Here is an 18953-nt window from a genome sequence, read left to right as displayed (position 1 = left end):
GTATTTATTTTGAATATAGTCAATCCATCTTCTCCACTCCAGTTTATATTTCTCATCTGAGTGGTCCTTGAGATATGCTGATATTTTAGCCATCTCTGCTAAATTTGTGACTTTTAACGTCCATTCTTGAATAGTAGGCAAGTCTTCCTTCTTCCAGTATTGCACCACCAACAGTCTTGCTGCAGTTATTAAGTACAAAATCAAATTACTCTCTATAACTGTACAATCAGTAGTTATACCTAACAGGAATAACTGGGGAGTAAACTTTATCCACTTTTTAAAAATATTTTGCATAATCCACCATATTTTTATCCAAAATGCTTTAACTTTCTTACAAGTCCACCATATATGGTAATATGTAGCATCAACACAATCGCATCTCCAGCATTTAGGTTGTAAATTCGGATACATGCAAGCCAGTTTTTTTATGATCTAAATGCCATCTATAAAACATCTTATAAAAGTTCTCTCTCAGGTTTTGGGCTTGTGAAAAGCATCCAAGTTTTGATTGCATGATTGCAGCGGTCGTTAAGTTTGAAAAATGGCCATAAGCCACTTCTTTCAGTGCCCTTGTAACTTCAAACGGTCATTAAAGGAACAGTTGTAAGTCGAGGGCTATCGTACTTCAGACAGATGCCTTTGGAATGAGTTGCTCGATTAGCCAGCATCATTTATGTCATCAAGCGACTGGTGTGGTGGCCTAGAGGGGAAGTTCTTGCCTCACAATTAGGTGGCTGTGAGTTCAATCCTAGGTAGGAGCAGATATTTCTCTCTCTGGGCACGATGAGAATATGATCTGCTGAACAAAACTCCACATTGGGGACAGGAAAGGCATCTGGTCATTAAAATACTCTGCTAGCGCCATTCAGTTGCCCATGCCGCAGCGGATTATGAGGTCCTTAAAAGAAGAGGATGGTTTCAGTCATTAAGCATCTAATGGGCACGCTCCATAACTCTATATGGAGCCCTTTATCCCATCCCATAATATTCTCAGCACAATCTTGTTAAGGCCTAATTGCATATTCAGGAAGTGTTTTTGCCACATTATAATGAGGTTTCAAGTTATTGAAATTCAAAGCTTTGCACAGACCTCAATGAACCAGCATTCTTGCTTTATTTTTTGGAAAAAAAAATAGCAATGTTAGAATAGAATAACAGAGTTGGAAGGGACCTTGGAGGTCTTCTAGTCCAACCCCCTGCTTAGGCAGGAAACCCTACACCACTTCAGACAAATGGTTGTCCAACATCGTCTTAAAAACTTCCAGTGTTGGAGCATTCACAACTTCTGGAGGCAATTTGTCCCACTGATTAGTTGTTTAACTGTCAGGAAATTTCTCCTTAGTTGTAAGTTGCTTCTCTTCTTGATTAGTTTCCACCCATTGCTTCTTGTTCTACCCTCAGGTGCCTTGGAGAATAGCTTGACTCCCTCTTCTTTGTGGCAACCCCTGAGATATTGGAAGACTGCTATCATGTCTCCTGCTCCTTCTTTTCATTAAACTAGACATACCCAATTCCTGCAAATGATATCATCTGTAAATGATAGTTCTCACCCTTAGGAAATTTCTCTTTAGTCCAACTCACAATAAAATAGCACTGTTCCAATATTTAGAATAGAACAGAATAGAACAGAATAGAACAGAACAGAATAACAGAATTGGAAGGGACCTTGGAGGTCTTCTAGTCCAACCCCCTTCCTAGGCAGGAAACCCTATACCGTTTCAGGCAAATGGCTGTCCAACATCTTCTTAAAGACTTCCAGTGTTGGAGCATTCACAACTTCTGGAGGCAAGTTGTTCCACTGATTAATTGTTCTCACTGTCAGGAAATTTCTCCCCAGTTCTAAGTTGCTTCTCTCCTTGATTAGTTTCCACCCATTGCTTCTTGTTCTGCCCTCAGGTGCTTTGGAGAATAGCTTGGCTCCCTCTTCTTAGAACAATGAATCAGTGGAACAACTTGCCTCCAGAAGTGGTAAATGCTCCAACACTGGAAGTCTTTAAGAAGATGTTGGATAGACATTTGTCTGAAGTGGTGTAGGGTTTCCTGCCAAAGCAGGGGGTTGGACTAGAAGACCTCCAAGGTCCCTTCCAACTCTGCTATTCCATTCCATTCCATTCCATTTTTTATTCTATTCTATTCTATTCTATTCTATTCTATTCTATTCTATTCCATTCTCTATTCTATTCCATTCCATTCCATTCTATTCTACTCCCTACTTTTCTATTTCTATTCTATTCTATTTTATTCTATTCTATTCTACTCTGCTCTCTACTTCTCTATTCTATTCTATTCTATTTTATTCTATTCTATTCTACTCTGCTCTCTACTTCTCTATTCTATTCTATTCTATTTTATTCTATTCTATTCTACTCCGCTCTCTACTTCTCTATTCTATTCTATTCTATTCTACTCCGCTCTCTACTTCTCTATTCTATTCTATTCTATTCTATTCCATTCCATTCCATTCCATTCCATTTTTCTCTTCCCTTCCCTTCCACTCCACTCCATCTCTGTTTATTCTGCTGTACCTATATGAGAAGGGTTGATACGCCACGGAAGGGGACAAATAGTCCGAATGGCTTCCAACCTCCTCATTCATTTGTGTTTCCTTCTCCTTGCAGAAATTGACTGTCTCATTCGGCTTCCTGAGCCCGAGGACTACTGGGAGCCCATTTTCGGAATCTGCATTTTCCTTTTCTCCTTCATGATCCCAGTGATGGTCATCACCATCTGCTACAGCCTCATGATCCGGCGCCTGAAAAACGTCCGGGTCCTCTCGGGATCGAAGGAGAAGGACAGGAACCTCCGGCGTATCGCTCGCTTGGTTTTCGTCGTGGTGGCCGTCTTCATCATCTGCTGGACCCCCGTCCACATCTTCGTCCTGGTCCGGAGCCTGGGAGCCAAGGCCGACAACGAACTCAGCTTATCCATCTTGTACTTCTGCACCGCCTTGGGCTACGCCAACAGCTGCCTGAACCCCGTCCTCTACGCCTTCCTGGACGAGAACTTCAAGACGTGCTTCAAGAAGTTCTGCTTCCCCTCGGCCTTCAGGAAGGAGCTTCAGATGTCCAACCGCATGTGCAGCATCGCCAAGGACGTGGCCTACGCCTGCAAGAACTCCGACGGGACTAACAACCCGGCATGACTAGGCGTGGAGCTCCCCATGGTCCCCGTCAGCCAGCAGAGCCCTACCACGCCCACGTCGGAGCTGACGCAGATCACAGCTCTTTGAAAGAGCGTGGCCCGCTGCCTTGACCCAGGATCGGAGACCCATGGGGATGTGGAACATTTTAAAAAGCCTCGCTGCCCTCGGAGTTCAGCGGGAAGCACGGATTCGACGCTTCTCCTTTGGACGATTGTATCGGGCTTTGAACTCCGAGATACTTTTCAGGTGACGGATTTCCGGAGTCCTCTGTCGACAGGCGTGCCATCGTGCAGGCTTCCCCCCCCCCCTCAAACGTGCGGCTGTCCCTCTCTCTGTATGTGGGCGTGTTTGTGGGTGTGCTTGTGTGCTCCTCAAGTGTGCTTGTGCATGTTTGCCTGTCGGGAAAAGACACTCAAGAAGTGGGGGAAAAGACCACCAATGTGCTAGTAGAAGACGCCACGATAACATCTACAAATGAGGCTCACCTGACGTTAACACCTTGCGTAGAATCGTCATTAACATCCTGCCAACACTGTCGGTTCTGCGCATTTCGCACACCTCAAATCCAGGCAAGAGACATGGAGCAAAACTCTGTCTGCGCTGGACATCCTTGTCAACCATTTTGCAGCGGGGAAGCAAAAGAAACCAAAACGTGTACATTTTGCCTATTTTGGCGGCTTCAACAGCCTTGCAAATTGCGGAAAAAGACTCCAAAACCATTTCTCAACTGAATCCTTGGGCCAGAGGAAAGTGAAAAAAAAATAGAGAAGGACATTTTTGGGGGAAGTTTGTTTCTAAATGCTGTTTTCCAAACAATGGAGGCCTAGAGGGATTTTTGGCGCGCACGTTGAATTGGCTTTAATTTTGGAAAACTACTATCTTTGATGGTAAGCTGGAACGGCGTTTTTTCTTCATAGGAGAGTCCAAATTTTGAAATCAGTGACTCTTCGAACACGGATAGGCAGTTTGCATGTAGGCAGACTCCAGATCCTGCACAGCGATCAAGTTGGGGAAAAATAATCCCTTATGCTTTCCCTCCCCCCTCTGCTGTGCAAAAGACTCACCTGTGTTTCTTCACCTGGATGGACTCTAAACGTTGGATCGTGAGGGATCCTTAACCTTAAATCACATCTTAATCTGATGTGACGTGGAACAATTGCAACCGGTTGATGCTGGCCACAAGGTCAAGGGATTAAAAATTGTGAGTTCCAGGCGGTGGGTGGATTTAAAGGGCAAAACTTCTGAACCCTGATTTTTCTGCTTTTTTTTGAATTTGGTTCTGACCCAGGCTTCCCCGAAAAGCACGAAGCAGATTCTTAGTTCCGACAAAAACCCCTTTTATTAAACGACTGTGAATTCCTCTCATTCACCTTCAGCAAAGGCCTGGCAAACAGTCTTTCGAAGGTGGATTTATGACCACAGACCTTATCTAGCTTGGAAAGCTGCCATGTAAATATTTTCCAAATGAGGTGCTGTGCAAGGAAAGATTTGGCACAGAGTCTCTGAGATTCACGGACAGATCTTCACACTCCTGAAATCAATGAATGAACGAACAAACTAATTGTTTCCTGCAAAAGCCCCCTCCCCTTTCGCTCCTCTTTTATTTCCTATGGGAGGGGCCATTCACCGTCCACCTGTGGCTTTACTCCCAAGTCGACCCTGATTTCTTAGCTGTCCTTTTCTTCTGGCAGTTCTGCCCATGCACACATTGGAAACAGGCTCCAGCTGTTCCTCTGCCTCACTGCTGCGTAGCTCCGAAGGCAGCTGAGAACTGTCAGACGGCCTTGCCCCCGCCCCTCTGCCTCCCGACTCAAGACCCCTCATCGGAGCCTTCCCCAGCCTCCAGGACTGGCCCATGTTCCTCCCCAACCTCCTCACTGTCCAACTTTGCTGCCAGCTACACTGGCCGCTGGCAGGCCACAACAAATTCAGGGTTTCTGGCAGAAATCTTAAGTCGAAGCCTTGAGCTGATTTGAGCTTTTCAAGTAGGGGGGAAAAAACCTGGCCAGTTTTTTTTTTAAGGACAAAGAGATAAAAGTAGACAATTAAAAGTAACTTTGCTGACTCCTAAGCATCAGATCAGGAAAAAGAGCCCCGATTCTATTCATACTTCGTATTCCTCTCTAAACAGCCTCCAGTCCCTGCTTCTCGGGGGAGTGAGGGGAAGGCAAATTGTCCTCCTGTTCTACAGCTCCACGGTTTGGAATGTTTTTTATGGTTTTATGGTTTTATTGACATTTGTAGGCCGCCCTTTTCCCTGACGGGACTCAGGGCGGCTCACAGAAAACCAAGGGAGGGGGAATACAACATTAAGACGACAACATATAGTAAAATCAACACCATGCATTCAATATTCGGGCGGGGTAACGGTCCTTATCCCCAGGCCTGACGGGCGAGCCAGTTCTTCAAGGCTGTGCGGAAGGCTTGGACGGTGGAGAGGGTACGAATCTCCACGGGGAGCTCGTTCCAAAGGGTCGGGGCGACTGCTGAAAAGGCCCTCCTCCTTGTAGTTGCCAGCCAACACTGGCTGGCCGATGGAATGCGGAGGAGGCCCAGTCTATGCGATCTTATAGGTCGTAGGGAGGTAATCGGCAGAAGGCGGTCTCTCAAGTATCCAGATCCACTGCCATGTAGGGCTTTATGGGTGAGTAAAAGCACCTTGAAGCGCATCCGGAGATCGACAGGTAGCCAGCGCAGCTCGCGGAGGATAGGTGTTATGCGGGTGAATCGGGGTGCACCCGCGATCACTCGCGCGGCCGCGTTCTGCACTAACTGAAGTCGCCGGATGCTCCTCAAGGGCAGCCCCATGTAGAGCACATTGCAGTATTCCAGCCTAGAGAGCACAAGGGCCCGAGTGACTGTTGTGAGTGCCTCCCGGTTCAGGTAGGGTCGCAACTGGCGCACCAGGCGTACCTGGGCGAATGCCCCCCTGGTCACAGCCGTTAAATGGTGGTCGAATGACAGCTGTGGATCCAGGAGGACTCCCAAGTTGCGGACCCTCTCTGAGGGGTGTAAAATTTGACCCCCCAGCCTGAGTGTTGGAATATTGGCCAAATCTTTGGGAGGGAAACACAACAGCCACTCGGTCTTTTCTGGGTTGAGCACAAGCTTGTTAACCCTCATCCAGTCCATAACGGCTTCAAGACCCCGGCCCATCACGTCAACCGCTTCATTGATTTGGCACGGGGCGGACAGATACAGTTGAGTATCGTCCGCATATTGATGGTATCTAATCCCGTGCCTGCGGATGATCTCTCCCAGCGGTTTCATGTAGATGTTAAATAGTAGGGGGGATAAGACCGAGCCCTGCGGCACCCCATAATTTAGGGGCCTTGGGGACGATCTCTCCCCACCCACTAACACCGACTGCGACCTGTCCGAGAGGTAGGAGGAGAACCACCGTAGCACGGTGCCTCCCACTCCCACCTCCCGCAGTCGTCGCAGAAGGATACCATGGTCGATGGTATCGAAAGCCGCTGAGAGGTCAAGAAGGACCAGGATGGAGGAATGTCCTTCATCTCTGGCTCTCCAAAGATCATCCATCAATGCGACCAAAGCGGTTTCTGTGCTGTAACCGGGTCTGAAGCCTGACTGGAAGGGGTCTAGATAGTTTGCTTCCTCCCAAGGACCGTTGGAGCTGGAAGGCCACCACCTTCTCAACAACCTTCCCCAGAAAGGGAAGGTTGGAGACCGGACGATAACTGTTGAGGACAGCTGGATCCAAGGATGGTTTCTTCAGGAGGGGTCTCACCACCGCCGCCTTCAGTGCGGCGGGGAAGTTCCCCTCCCGAAGGGAGGCGGTTACAACCGCCTGGATCCAGCCTCGTGTCACCTCACTGCAGTTAACAACCAGCCATGAGGACACGGATCCAGAACACAGGTGGAGGAGCTTACAGCTCTCATGGCCTTGTCCACATCCCTGGGGGTAACGTCCTGAAACTCAACCCAGAGCTGTTCCCCCTGATCCCCCTGTGCCTCGGCTGGAACTGCAGGTGTGGAGTCCAAGTCCGACCGAAACCGAGCAATTTTGTCCGCTAAGAATTGGGCATATTCTTCAGCTCTGCCCTGCAGGGGTTCCCCCGTCTCCCTTTTGTTCAGTAGGGAGCGGGTTATCCTGAACAGGGCGGCTGGGCGGGACTCAGCGGATGCGACCAGGGTGGCTATGTGCGATCTTTTTGCAGCCCTAAGTGCCCTAGTATATTCCCTGGTGCAGGTGGTTACCATTGCTCGGTTCGATACTTATCGGACCTCCAACGGTGCTCTAGGCATCTCCTCCGGCGCTTCATCTCCCGGAGCTCCTCGGTAAACCAAGGAGGTCTCCGGGATCCGCCGCCTCGGAGGAGCCGCAGTGGCGCAATCCGGTCGAGGGCCTCTGACGCTGCCAAGTGCCACGCAGCAGCCAGAGTCTCCACCGGACTGTGGGCGAAAGTGTCAGGAATAACCCCAAGCTCTGTCTGGAACCTTGATGGCTCCATAAGACGCCTGGGGCGGAACCACCTGGTCGGTTCCTCCTCCCTACAGTGGGGGTTTGGCCTCCGGAAGTCGAGCCTCAGTAGGCAATGGTCTGACCACGACAGGGGTATGATGTCGCTCCCCCTCAGACCAAGATCATAAATCCACTGCTCCGAGAGAAATACAAGGTCAAGCATGTGTCCCGCTGAGTGGGTTGGGCCTCGAATTACTTGGGTCAAGCCCATGGCTGTCATGGAAGCCATGAACTCCTGCGCCCCATCAGAGTTTTCACCGAGCGATGGCAAGTTAAAGTCCCCCAGGACCATCAGCCTAGGGAATTCAACTGCCAGCTCGGCTACCGACTCGAGGAGCGAGGGGAGGGCTGCTGCAACGCTGTTGGGAGGCAGGTACGTTAGCAGCAACCCCACTTGACCCTTGAGGTCCAACTTTAACAGCAAAGACTCACACCCGACAATCTCCGGAGCAGGGACCCTACGAGGAACTAGCGACTCCCGGATAACGGCGGCCACACCTCCACCCCTTCCCTGGGCTCTCGGCTGATGCAGCACCTGAAATCCTTCTGGGCACAGCTCTACAAGGGGGACTCCTCCCTCTGGGCCCAGCCAGGTTTCAGTAATACATGCCAGGTCTGCCCTCTCGTCTAAAATTAAGTCCCGGACGAGAGGAGCTTTATGGACAACAGACCTGGCATTTAGCAACAACAGCCTGAGACCAGGGTCCTGACTACTTACGCCATCTGGTCTCGGAGTGGGACTCCCAGGGCCGGAAGGAGGGATCTCTGTAATGTAGCGAACCCTCCTTCCCCGGTAATGGCCTGCCCTGAAGTCCCCGCCGTATCTGCCCCTCCCTGTTACGACTGCAATACCCCGACCCTCTCCCGTGTCTCTGGTCCCCTCAACCACCCCCATAGCCCCCGCAGCTCCCGGCAGGTCCTCCGAATCACACATACTCATACACTCCCCCGAACAGACCCCACGTAATAGTTAAAACACAAAAATTTACAACAATATAATCATAAAAGTGGGACATTCATTCATCTCATACGTACCACATGCATAGCCCATACAAAGAAAGAAGAAAAAGATGAGAGCAAAGAGAGAGTGGGAATTAAAATAGTTGCGCAATTGATTGTGCAGGTAGACTTCCCCTGAATTGGGAGGTTCTATTGAAGCGGCATGCTAGGTTTCCTCTATAGAAATACGCACCCGGCAGCTGTGCGTATATCGCAACGTTTTGCAAAAATCGATGGAAAATGGACTTGGTCTTTTCTTCTTCCCAAGAAAGTCTTCAGGGATCAAGATATTTTTCCGGATTGGTGGTTGCAAATTCTTCGGAGAATTGTATAAATTTGTGTTTTGGGAAGACCCACCCACCAAAAAAACAAAAACAAAAAAAACCCCATTCTTTTTTTGTAATCGGCGTTTTTTATTTCCTTTCTTTTTTTTTCTTTCTTTCCTTGTAAAAAAAAAAGAGACATAACTGGACATGATAAGAGTTTAGGAATGTTCTCTTTTTAAATCCCCTGTGTTTTAACAACAAGTGCCAAAAAGTCCAGTGAGATTCCCCACACACACACACACACCCTTCCCTCCCACAATGAAAAGCAATCTGGAGCAGAAGCATGGAAGGGTTGCACAGGTTCAGCGTTTAGATCCAGTGGATCGTTGCGTGAAAAACGACCTCTTTGCCAGTTTTGCGGTATCACTTGTGGAGGTGTGTTGGTCCTGGTCTTTTCATTTTTGCAAAGATGGAGCTTTCTGTGGGTTGCGCCGAGTGTTAGCAGCCTTCAACAGGTGCTCAACGGAAAACGACACGTCCTTCCATGTGGCCGTCGAGTGAAAAGACCTAATCATCATGACTTCCACTTAAGGCTATTCCCATCGTTCCCACTTCCCTCCTCGTTGATCTCTCCTTCTGCATGTCAGGGTTCCAAATAGCATCCAAAATTAAATCAGAGTCCAAGGCAAAGTATTGCTCAAAGTTCCAATTTATTAAGAGAGCCATGTTGACACATCTGGGGAAACCTGAATCTGAAAGCTTCCCGGTTTTCCCCACCCAGTTGAAAGTTCAAGATCTTGTCCCCCTCCACACCCACCAGCCCATCACATGGTTCAATCTTCCACTTCCATTCTGGCAGTTCCACCCATCCAGTTCCGGTCAGGTGCAGAGGTGCAGAGACAAAGGATGACCTTGGCTTTCTAGAAAGAATGTTGTTATGGCTACATAGCATCTAACTCCTTACAATCCCCCCCTCCCGTTTTCCCACAATAGAAAAAGGCATAGTAGAATAATAGAAAGTGGGGCAGGCCAAAAGATCTGAAAGAAAAGATGACTGCAGGCCGGATACTGTGACTTTTTCCTCCAGTCAAGAAAAAGGAGGCCCAGAGGACTTTTCACAGAAAAGCCAACCGATATCTGGGTGGAGACCTCTCTGCATCGCTTCAGGACGAAGGAGAAGAGAAGTTCTCCAGACATTTCTTGGCAGCGAATTGCCTTCTTCACTACAAGGGAAGCACAGCTGCTAAAAAGACAAGAATGGATGGAAACTAAACAAGGAGAGAGATTCAACCTGGAAACAAGGACCGTGAGTTCCATCCACCCATGGAACAGAGGTTGTGGAGGCTTTCAAGAAGAAGAGATTGGACTCCCATCTTTCAGAAATGGAGTAGGGTCTCCTGCTTGGGGGGGGGATTGGACTAGATGACCTACAAGGTCCCTTCCAACTCTCTTAATCTATCTGAGAATAGCAATAGCAATAGCAGTAGACTTATATACCGCTTCATAGGCCTTTCAGGCCTCTCTAAGCGGTTTACAGAGAGTCAGCATATTGCCCCCAACAATCTGGGTCCTCATTTTACCCACCTCGGAAGGATGGAAGGCTGAGTCAACCCTGAGCTGGTGAGATTTGAACCGCTGACCTGCTGATCTAGCAGTAGCCTGCAGTGCTGCATTTAACCACTGCGCCACCTTGGCTCTTAAGAGCAGCAAAGATGATTAGAGGGCTGGAGGCTAAATGGTTGCAGGAATTGTCTAGTCTAATGGGGAAAAAAAGGATTAGGGGTGACATGATAGCAGCCTTCCAATATTTGAGGGACTACCACAAAGAAGAGGGAGTCAAACTATTCTCCAAAGCCCCAAAGTGCAGGATAAGAAGCAATAGATGGAAACTAATCAAGGAGGGAGGCAACCTGGAAATAAAGAGAAATTTTCCTGACAGGGAGAATAATTAACTGGAGGAATGACTTGACTTCAGAAGCTGTGGGTGCTCCAACACTGAAGGTTTTTAAGAAGAGGCAGGATGACCATCTTGTCTGGCATGGCGTATAGGGTTTCCTGCTTGAGCAGGGGGTTGGACTAGAAGACCTCCAAGGTCCCTTCCAGCTCTGTTATTCTGCTGTGTTTCACCAACACCTTGCAGGATTGTTTTTATTTTGTTCTGGCAGGAGAGTGGAGAGCAGGGGTGGGTGTGTGTTGGACTAGATCAGTGTTTTTCAACCTTGGCAACTCGAAGTCCTGTGGACTTCAACTCCCAGAATTCCCCAGCCAGCTATGCTGGCTGGGGGATTCTGGGAGTTGAAGTCCACAGGACTTCAAGTTGTCAAGGTTGAGAAACACTGGACTAGATGATCTACAAGGTCCCTTCCAACTCTGTTAATTTGTTTTAAAATGACCCCATGCTGGAAGGAAAGCAGGAAAACACCTGTCTTCTTTTTTTCCTTCACGAGGTTCGGGGCAGCTGGTAGAGTATTTTAGAAGAGATTCCGGTTAATGTCAGGGTCCCAAGTAACACCCCCAGCAAAAGAAGACTCTTGAGTTTCCTCAAAGTTCCATTTTATTAAATATGTCCTATTGGCACATCTGGGGAAACCCGAATCTGAAAGCTTTCAGGTTTTCCTACCCAGGTGAAAGTTCAAGTCCTTGCCCAGAACCCACATGTCCATCACATGGTCCAATCCTTTATTGCCACAAAGAAAGATTCCTTCCATCCACATCAGGGGTGAAATTCAGCAGGTTCTGGAGAATTGGTAGCGGAAATTTTGAGTAGTTCGGAGAACCGGCAAATACCACCTCTGGCTGGCCCCAGAGTGGGATGGGAACGGGGATTTTGCAGTATCTTTTTCCAAGGAGTGGGGAGGGAATGGGGATTTTGCAGTATCCTTCCCCTGGATGGGGAGGGAATGGGGATTTTGCAGTAAACTTCCCCTGGAGTGGGAGGGAATGGGGATTTTGCAGTATCCTTCCCCTGGAGTGGGGAGGGAATGGGGATTTTGCAGTATCCTTCCCCCAGGAGTGTGGTGGGAATGGGGATTTTGCAGTATCTTTTTCCAAGGAGTGGGGAAGGAATGGGGATCTTGTATCCTTCCCCTGAAGTGGGGAGGGAATGGGGATTTTGCAGTATCCTTCCCCTACCACACTCACCAAGCCACGCCCACAGAACCGGTAGTAAAAACAAATTGAATTTCACCACTGATCCACATCCGTCCAGGTGCAGGGACAAAAGTGACCTTGACTTTCTGAGAAAGAATGTTATTATGGCTACACATCATCCATACTCTGTATAATTCCCCCCCCCTTCCCATTTTCCCACAGTAGAAAGTGGCGGAGGCCTGAAATCTAAAGAGTAAAAGATGGCTTCCAGGTCTGACAGAACCAAGGAGGATGTAGAGGAAAAGACACAGGAAAGAACGAAGAAAGGAAAGAAGGAAGGAATGGAGGGAAGAAAAGGAAGGAAGGAAAGAGAGAGAGAAAGAAAGAACGAAGAAAGGAAGGAAGGAAAGGAGGGAAGGAAAGCAAGGAAAGAGAGAAAGAAAGAATGAAGAAAGGAAGAAAGGAAAGGTGGAAGGAAAGAAGGGAAGGAAGGAAAAAAAGAAAGAAAGAATAAAGGAAGGAAGAAAAGGAGGGAAGTAAAGGAAGGATGGAAGGAAAGAGCGAGAAAGAAATAACGAAGAAAGGAAGGAAGGAAGTTTGAAGTTTGAAGTTTTATTTTATTTATATGCCGCCCTATTCCCTATAGGGACTCAGGGCGGCGAACAACTCAAACAGGAAAGGGAACATACAAATACAAAACAAACATTTAAAATAACCAACAGCCACACCTGTCGAGAGGGAAGGGAACTCATCAACCCCAGGCCTGCTGACACAGACAGGTTTTAACGGCTTTTCGGAAGGCCAGGAGAGAGGTGAGGGTCCGAATCTCCGCGGGGAAAGAAGGAAGGAAAGGAGGGAGGGAAAGGAGGGAAAGAGAGAGAAAGAAAGAACAAAGAAAGGAAAGGAAGGAAAGAAGTAAGGAAAGGAAAGAGAGAGAGAGAAAAGAACAAAGAAAGGAAGGAAGGAAGAAGGAATGGAGGGAAGGAAAGGAAAGAGAGAGAGAAAGAACGAAGGAAGGAAGAAGGAAGGGGAAAGAAAGGGAAGGAAAGAGAAAGAAGAAAGAAAGAAAGAAAGAAAGAAAGAAAGAAAGAAAGAAAGAAAGAAAAACCCAATCCTTAGGCCATAGAAGGAGTGTCAGGAAGATTGGCCATATTCATAAGGGATCTAGAGGCTAAATTGTGCAATGAACAGCTAAGGGAACTAGGTACCACTTGCCTAATGAAAAGAAGGATTAAGAGAGACATGGCAGCATCTTCCAATACTTGACGGGCTGTCACAGAGAAGAATGGGCATTCGTTTATTCTCCACCACTCCTGAGAGCAGAGTAAGAAGCAACGGGTAGAATCTCCTCAGAGGGACATCCCACCTGGAAATAAGGTGAAATATCCTGACAGTAAGAACAATCAATCAATTATGGAACAGCTTGCCTCCAGATGTTGTGGATGCTCCAATCCTGGAATTTTTCCAAGAAAAGAAGGACTTAGGGGAGACATGATAGCAGCCTTCCAATATTTGGGGAGCTGCCATAAAGAAGAAGGGGGGTCAGCCTAATCTCCAAAGCACCGGGAGGCAGGACAAGAAACAATGGATGGAAACTAATCAAGGAGAGAAGCAACCTGGGACTAAGGAGAATTTTCCTAACGGTGAGAAAACCAACAAGTGGAAGAATTTGCCTCCAGAAATTGTGCTTCATCAGTGGAGGCTTTTAAGAAGCGACTGGACAACAAATACCACCTTATAATGCCTTGGGAAGGCCACACTTGGAATCCTGCATCCAGTTTTGGTCTCCATGATGTAGAAAAGATGTGGAGACTCTAGAAAGAGTGCAGAGAAGAGCAACAAAGATGATTAGGGGACTGGAGGCTAAAACATATGAAGAATGGTTGCAGGAACTGGGTATGTTTACTTTAATGAAAAGAAGGACTAGGGGAGACATGATAGCAGTGTTTTAATATCTCGGGGGCTGCCACAAAGAAGAGGGAGTCAAGCTCTTCTCCAAGGCACCAGAAGGCAATGGGTGGAAACTAATCAAGTGGAGAAGCAACTTAGAACCCAGGAGAAATTTCCTAACAGCGAGAACAATGAATCAGTGGAACTACTTGCCTCCAGATGTTATAAATGCTCCAATACTGGGAGTTTTAAAGAAGAAATTAGATAACATTTGTCTGAAGTGGCGTACGGTTTTCTGCCTAGGCAGGGGGTTGAACTAGAAGACCTCCAAGGTCCCTTCCAGGCTATGATTCTATGAGTGACGGAGAGGAGTCAACCAAAGCAATCTTGGTGCAAGGGGAAACTCATGGTCTACATCTCACCAGGAAGAGATTCAGCCAAATAGCAGGACAACACACCCCCCCCCCACAACTATTCTTTGTAATGAAAAACATTTCTCCTGCTTTCCAAAAAGCAACTTATGAATGTTCATTAACAATATTGGTGTGAAATGCAGAGCTCGTGTCTCAGTGCACCTGAGAAAACAAGATTTTTTTTGCATTATGATGCCTGGGGAGAATAGATGTTTCTTTTTTTCTTAAAAATAAAAAGTTGTGAAGAACGAAGCCTCTTGAAACTTTGCCGAGCAAAAGAAAACGGCTCTTCAGATTTTTATTTCAGACCAAAATCAAAAGTCTTTTTTTCTCTTGATGACAGCTGATTGTACAGATTTTTTTTAAAATGGAAAATGTTTCTTATAGCCGGAGGTTAATGATTATACTTATACGCACATACATACACAGTATATATATATTACATATCTACATATATGCATACGCACATGTGTTTAATATGTTGATTTTGCTGGAGGTCCCAACACTTCCTGTCCACCCAAGGGTTGCAAGCCGCTGTGTTGTGTCTTTTCTCTTTCAGGGGGCTTCGGGAACAAGGAGCCAAGCGAATGAGATGTGGAGCAACTTCAGGCATGGCTGAAATGGGAGGGGAGGGGAGAAGCAGATCAACCTCTTGACTCGTGTTTCAAGAATGGTCAACAACTTGAGTTGTGAGAGAGGTTCATGTCTTGGAAGTCAAAAGGCAGAGCTTGCCCTGAAGAAGTCCTACCATGTCCAGAACCTTAGAAAAGTCCCACCTAGATTAAATTTCTAATGCGTTGGGATGGGTCTCATCTGGCAACTCCTAAATGACATTTCCCCAGAATCTGGGCTAGTTTGATGGAGAAGGACAGAAGATAGTTGGATGGGAGTTCACCTCATTCAGGTAAAGGTGGATCTTCTCAGAAGCAGGTTTGATGGAGAAGGAAGCTAGTTTGATGGTGTTCACTTAATTCAAGTGAACCTGTATCATCTCAAAAGCTAGTTTGGTAGAGAAGAAAGCGGGTTTGGTGGAGAAGAAAACTAGTTTGATGGAGAAGGAAGTTAGTTTGATGGAGTCTACCTACTTCAGGTAAACGTGGATCTTCTCAAAAGCATGTTTGATGGTGAAGGAAGCTAGTTTGGTGGAGAAGAACGCTAATTTGATGGAGAATGAAGCTAGTTTGATGGAGAATGAAGCTAGTTTGATGGAGAATGAAGCTAGTTTGATGGAGTCCACCTAATTCAGGTAAACTTGGATCTTCTGAAAAGCAAGAGAATATGTGTGTCATGATTTCAGCTGTCCTACATTCCACCCAATGTAGCTTATGTCTTCTTGGGCAAGTGAATCTCCTTTCCTCCCCTCTTCTTTCCCAGCCTCTGAGTTACCCCAAATTTGGCTCCAGACATCACCATCTTCCAGAAAAGTGTTTTTAAAAAATGGCTTTAAAATCAGCTCAGTCCCATAATATGTCTCATTTAATAACTGCATTGTGGTTGTAATTTGAGGACTGGTCTATCTGTAGTGTTTTCTACTTACCCTTCAGGTGGCAGAAAACAATCCTAACATTAGCTGTACTGTCCCATTGTTGATTCTAAAATGGTAGAGGGTCTCCTCCTAGAGCAGGGGGCTGGACTAGAAGACCTCCAAGGACCTTTTCAACTCTGTTAATTCTGTAGGAGATTTCCTCTCCTGCTCTGATTGACTCTGTCCTCAGGCACTAAATTCCCTCCAAAACGACCAAACGCCAAGAGATTTGTCATACTTTGGGGACAGACTAAGGGAGGAAATTATATTTCAACACATAACAGCAGAGAATGTCTGGACCCTGCCCCATTGATGCCAATGGGGATGAGATGGAGGCAGCATTGGGAGATCAACAGGACAAAAGATATTCCCCCCAAAAATGGATTTTTGTGTTGGTGTGATGCGGATTGTGTTATATGCCCCACATCTGCTTGGAATCGGATTTTAAACACAATCAACCTTTTCCTTGTTTCCATGACACTCACTGAATTGTTAAAGATCTCCAGGCTGGTAGAGTTTCTGACTGACTTATTTGTCAGAATGCAATGCTCGCTGAGTAATTTTCCACCACTGTTGCGCTTTCTGGAGAGCTTAGTAATTTTTGCTTTAGTTTAGACAGAGAGATGGTGGGGAAGGATGGATATCCTTAATATAAGACATTAAGTAGACATTGAGGGCAAGTTCTAATTGCCAATCAGCCAAGGGAGCAGGGCTCTTAGAAGCGCTTAATGTAGCCTTCATATTTCAGCGTAAATGATTGCAAAAATTACTTTTCCTGCATAGGATGTCCTTGCTGATCAGATCTTTATCTGCCAGCAAAAATCCTCTTGAGAAGGAGAATATCTGTGGTCATGTAGAGAGAAAAAAAGGAATAGGAGGTGCATAGAATTTAAGTCCTGTTCACCAATTTAATTAGAGTCATCATATATATGGGAAACTTAGGGCTGGGGACATTCTAAAGTACAGCTTAGAGAAAGAACAGGGTGCAAATTTGATGGCTGATAAATTGTAGGGAAGTCGACGTCTTGCTCATTTGGCAAAGATTGATCGCATGATGAAACAGGAGGTCATGTGTTTGAGAAGGGGGAGGAAGGAAGGAAAGAACGAAGGAAGGAAGAAAGGAAAGAGAAAGGAGGAAAAAGGGGAAAGAAAAGGTGAAAAAGGGAAGAAAAAAGATAAGAGAAGGGAGGAAGAAGACGAGAGAAAAAGGGAGGGAAGGAAGGAAGGAAAAAAGAAGGAAGAAGATAAGAGAAAGGAAGGAAGGGAAGGAAGGAAAAGAAAGAGAGAGGAGAAGGAAGGAGAGGAGAAGAGAGGTGAGGAAGGAAGGAAGGAAGGCTGGCTGGTTGGGGGATTCTGGGAACTGACGTCCACCTCTCTTAAAGTGGTCAAGGTTGAGTAACAGGGCCAAGTTGAACAGTTGAGCCCTGGCCTATTTCACAGAACTGTCCTGAAGCCACAACAACCTCGATCACCTTCAGAAGGTCTGCAAAGAAAATTGAGCAACGACAAGTCTGGAATTGGTAGGAAGCATTTTAACAACGTCCCAACATTTGTGCCTAGGAGGGCTGCTTCGTATTGGGAGATGTTTACCAGGGCATGGCATGCTGACAGTTTTGCTTTCTGAGATATGGACTTTTCTCCTTCTCCCTTCCCCTCTCCTTCCACATCTGCCTTTGCTTCCCCTCTTCCTATTTCGCCTTTCCCTTCGTTTTCTCTTCCTCTTCTCTGCTTCTCCTCCGTTACTCTCCTTTCCCTCCCTCCTGCCTCCTTCTCCTCCCCTCCTCCTCTTCTGCTTCTCCTCCTCCAACCCTCCCCTCCTCCTCCACTTCTCCTCCTCCTCCTCCACTTCTGATTCTCCTCCTCCTTCCCCTTTCTCCTCCTCTTCTCTACCTCCTCTGCTTCTCCTTCCCTCCCCCTCCTCTCCTCCTCCTCTGCTTTTGCTTCTCCTCCTCTCCTCCCCTCCTCCTGCTTCTCCTCCTTCCCCCTCCTCTTTCCTTCCTTCCTTCCTTCCTTCCTTCCTTCCTTTTCCAGATGCTGCCACAATACATCAGATATGGAAGGCCTAGCTTTATTGCTCTGCAATGTTCTTAATTATGTATTAAAAACATCTGTGATTTTGATATGATATGACCCAGCTTTTTATGACTATTTCCCTGTGCAAATGGCTGTTTTCTTGGGAAACTGTGCTGTGAGACAAATAAACTCCTGTGTTTGGAGAACCAGTGTTATCTTTGCCTCATTATGTGACATTATTATCCATCATAGAATGCCCAGTTATTCTTAGTACTTGTACTATTTCTGACCTCTGGAAAAAATTGGCTGCAGCTTAGCACTAAAATCGTTCCCGCATCGGTACCAATCCTTTTCTGCTTAAAACCTCTTCTTTTTCACCAATATAAAGACATATATGAGTGCTACAAATTTAGACTATATATACCCGTGATGGCAAACCTATGGCACGAAAGGCCACAGGTGTAAGGTGACCAGACGTCCCGATTTCAGCGGGACAATCATGATTTATAACAATTTGTCCCGTCTCCCGGGGTGTTTTTAAAAAGTCCCGATTTTCTGGCTTCATGTTGAAAGCCCAGTGGATTTGCTTAAGAAATCCTAACCGGGGCAAGACAAAAGACACTCTGTCTAACTAACCTCTCTCTCTCTGTCTCAGTACTTTCATTGAAGATATTAAAACTTTAAAGCAAGAAAACGGAACACCCCCCCCCCCCCCATTTTACTCACTTTTATAAGAAAAGATGACCCAGTACCATAGAGCTCCAGGAAATACTTGGCTAAAGAGGTAGCGAGTGTTCCTTCCTGGATTTTGAATGTTTGAATGTTGAATGTTTATTTCATTTGTATGTTGCCCTTTCCCCCCGAAGGGGGACTCAGGGCGGCTCACAATTCAAACCAGGCAAGAGGGGATACAGACAAATTAACAACAACACAAAACAATACATAATTTAAAACACGCAACAATCATACCATTCGAGATAGGAGCAACGGTTCTTTAGCCCCAGGCCTGTCGGAACAGCCAGGTTTTAAGGGCTTTGCGGAAGGCCTGGAGGGTGGTGAGGGTGCGAATCTCCACGGGGAGTTCGTTCCAGAGGGTCGGAGCAGCCACAGAGAAGGCTCTCCTCCGGGT

General features: G+C 46.7%; 1 protein-coding gene across 1 annotated transcript in view; it reads left to right on the top strand.

Moving 5' to 3' along the window:
- Positions 1-4412, top strand: part of OPRL1 (opioid related nociceptin receptor 1) — a 62736-nt gene extending 58324 nt beyond the window's left edge. The window contains exon 4 of the mRNA XM_087720842.1: positions 2619-4412. Within this exon, the coding sequence (XP_087576968.1) occupies positions 2619-3142 (524 nt within the window). The 3' untranslated portion in view covers positions 3143-4412. The remainder of the gene's footprint in view (positions 1-2618) is intronic.
- The last annotated feature ends 14541 nt before the right edge of the window (positions 4413-18953 follow it).

This window comes from Thamnophis sirtalis, unplaced genomic scaffold (genome assembly GCF_051295495.1).
Source record: "Thamnophis sirtalis isolate CommonGarterSnake01/CBP01778 unplaced genomic scaffold, rThaSir2_p1.2 scaffold_7, whole genome shotgun sequence".
NCBI lineage: Eukaryota > Metazoa > Chordata > Lepidosauria > Squamata > Natricidae > Thamnophis > Thamnophis sirtalis.
The sequence above is the reverse complement of the archived record's forward strand: the minus strand, read 5'-3'. Positions and strand labels throughout refer to the sequence as shown.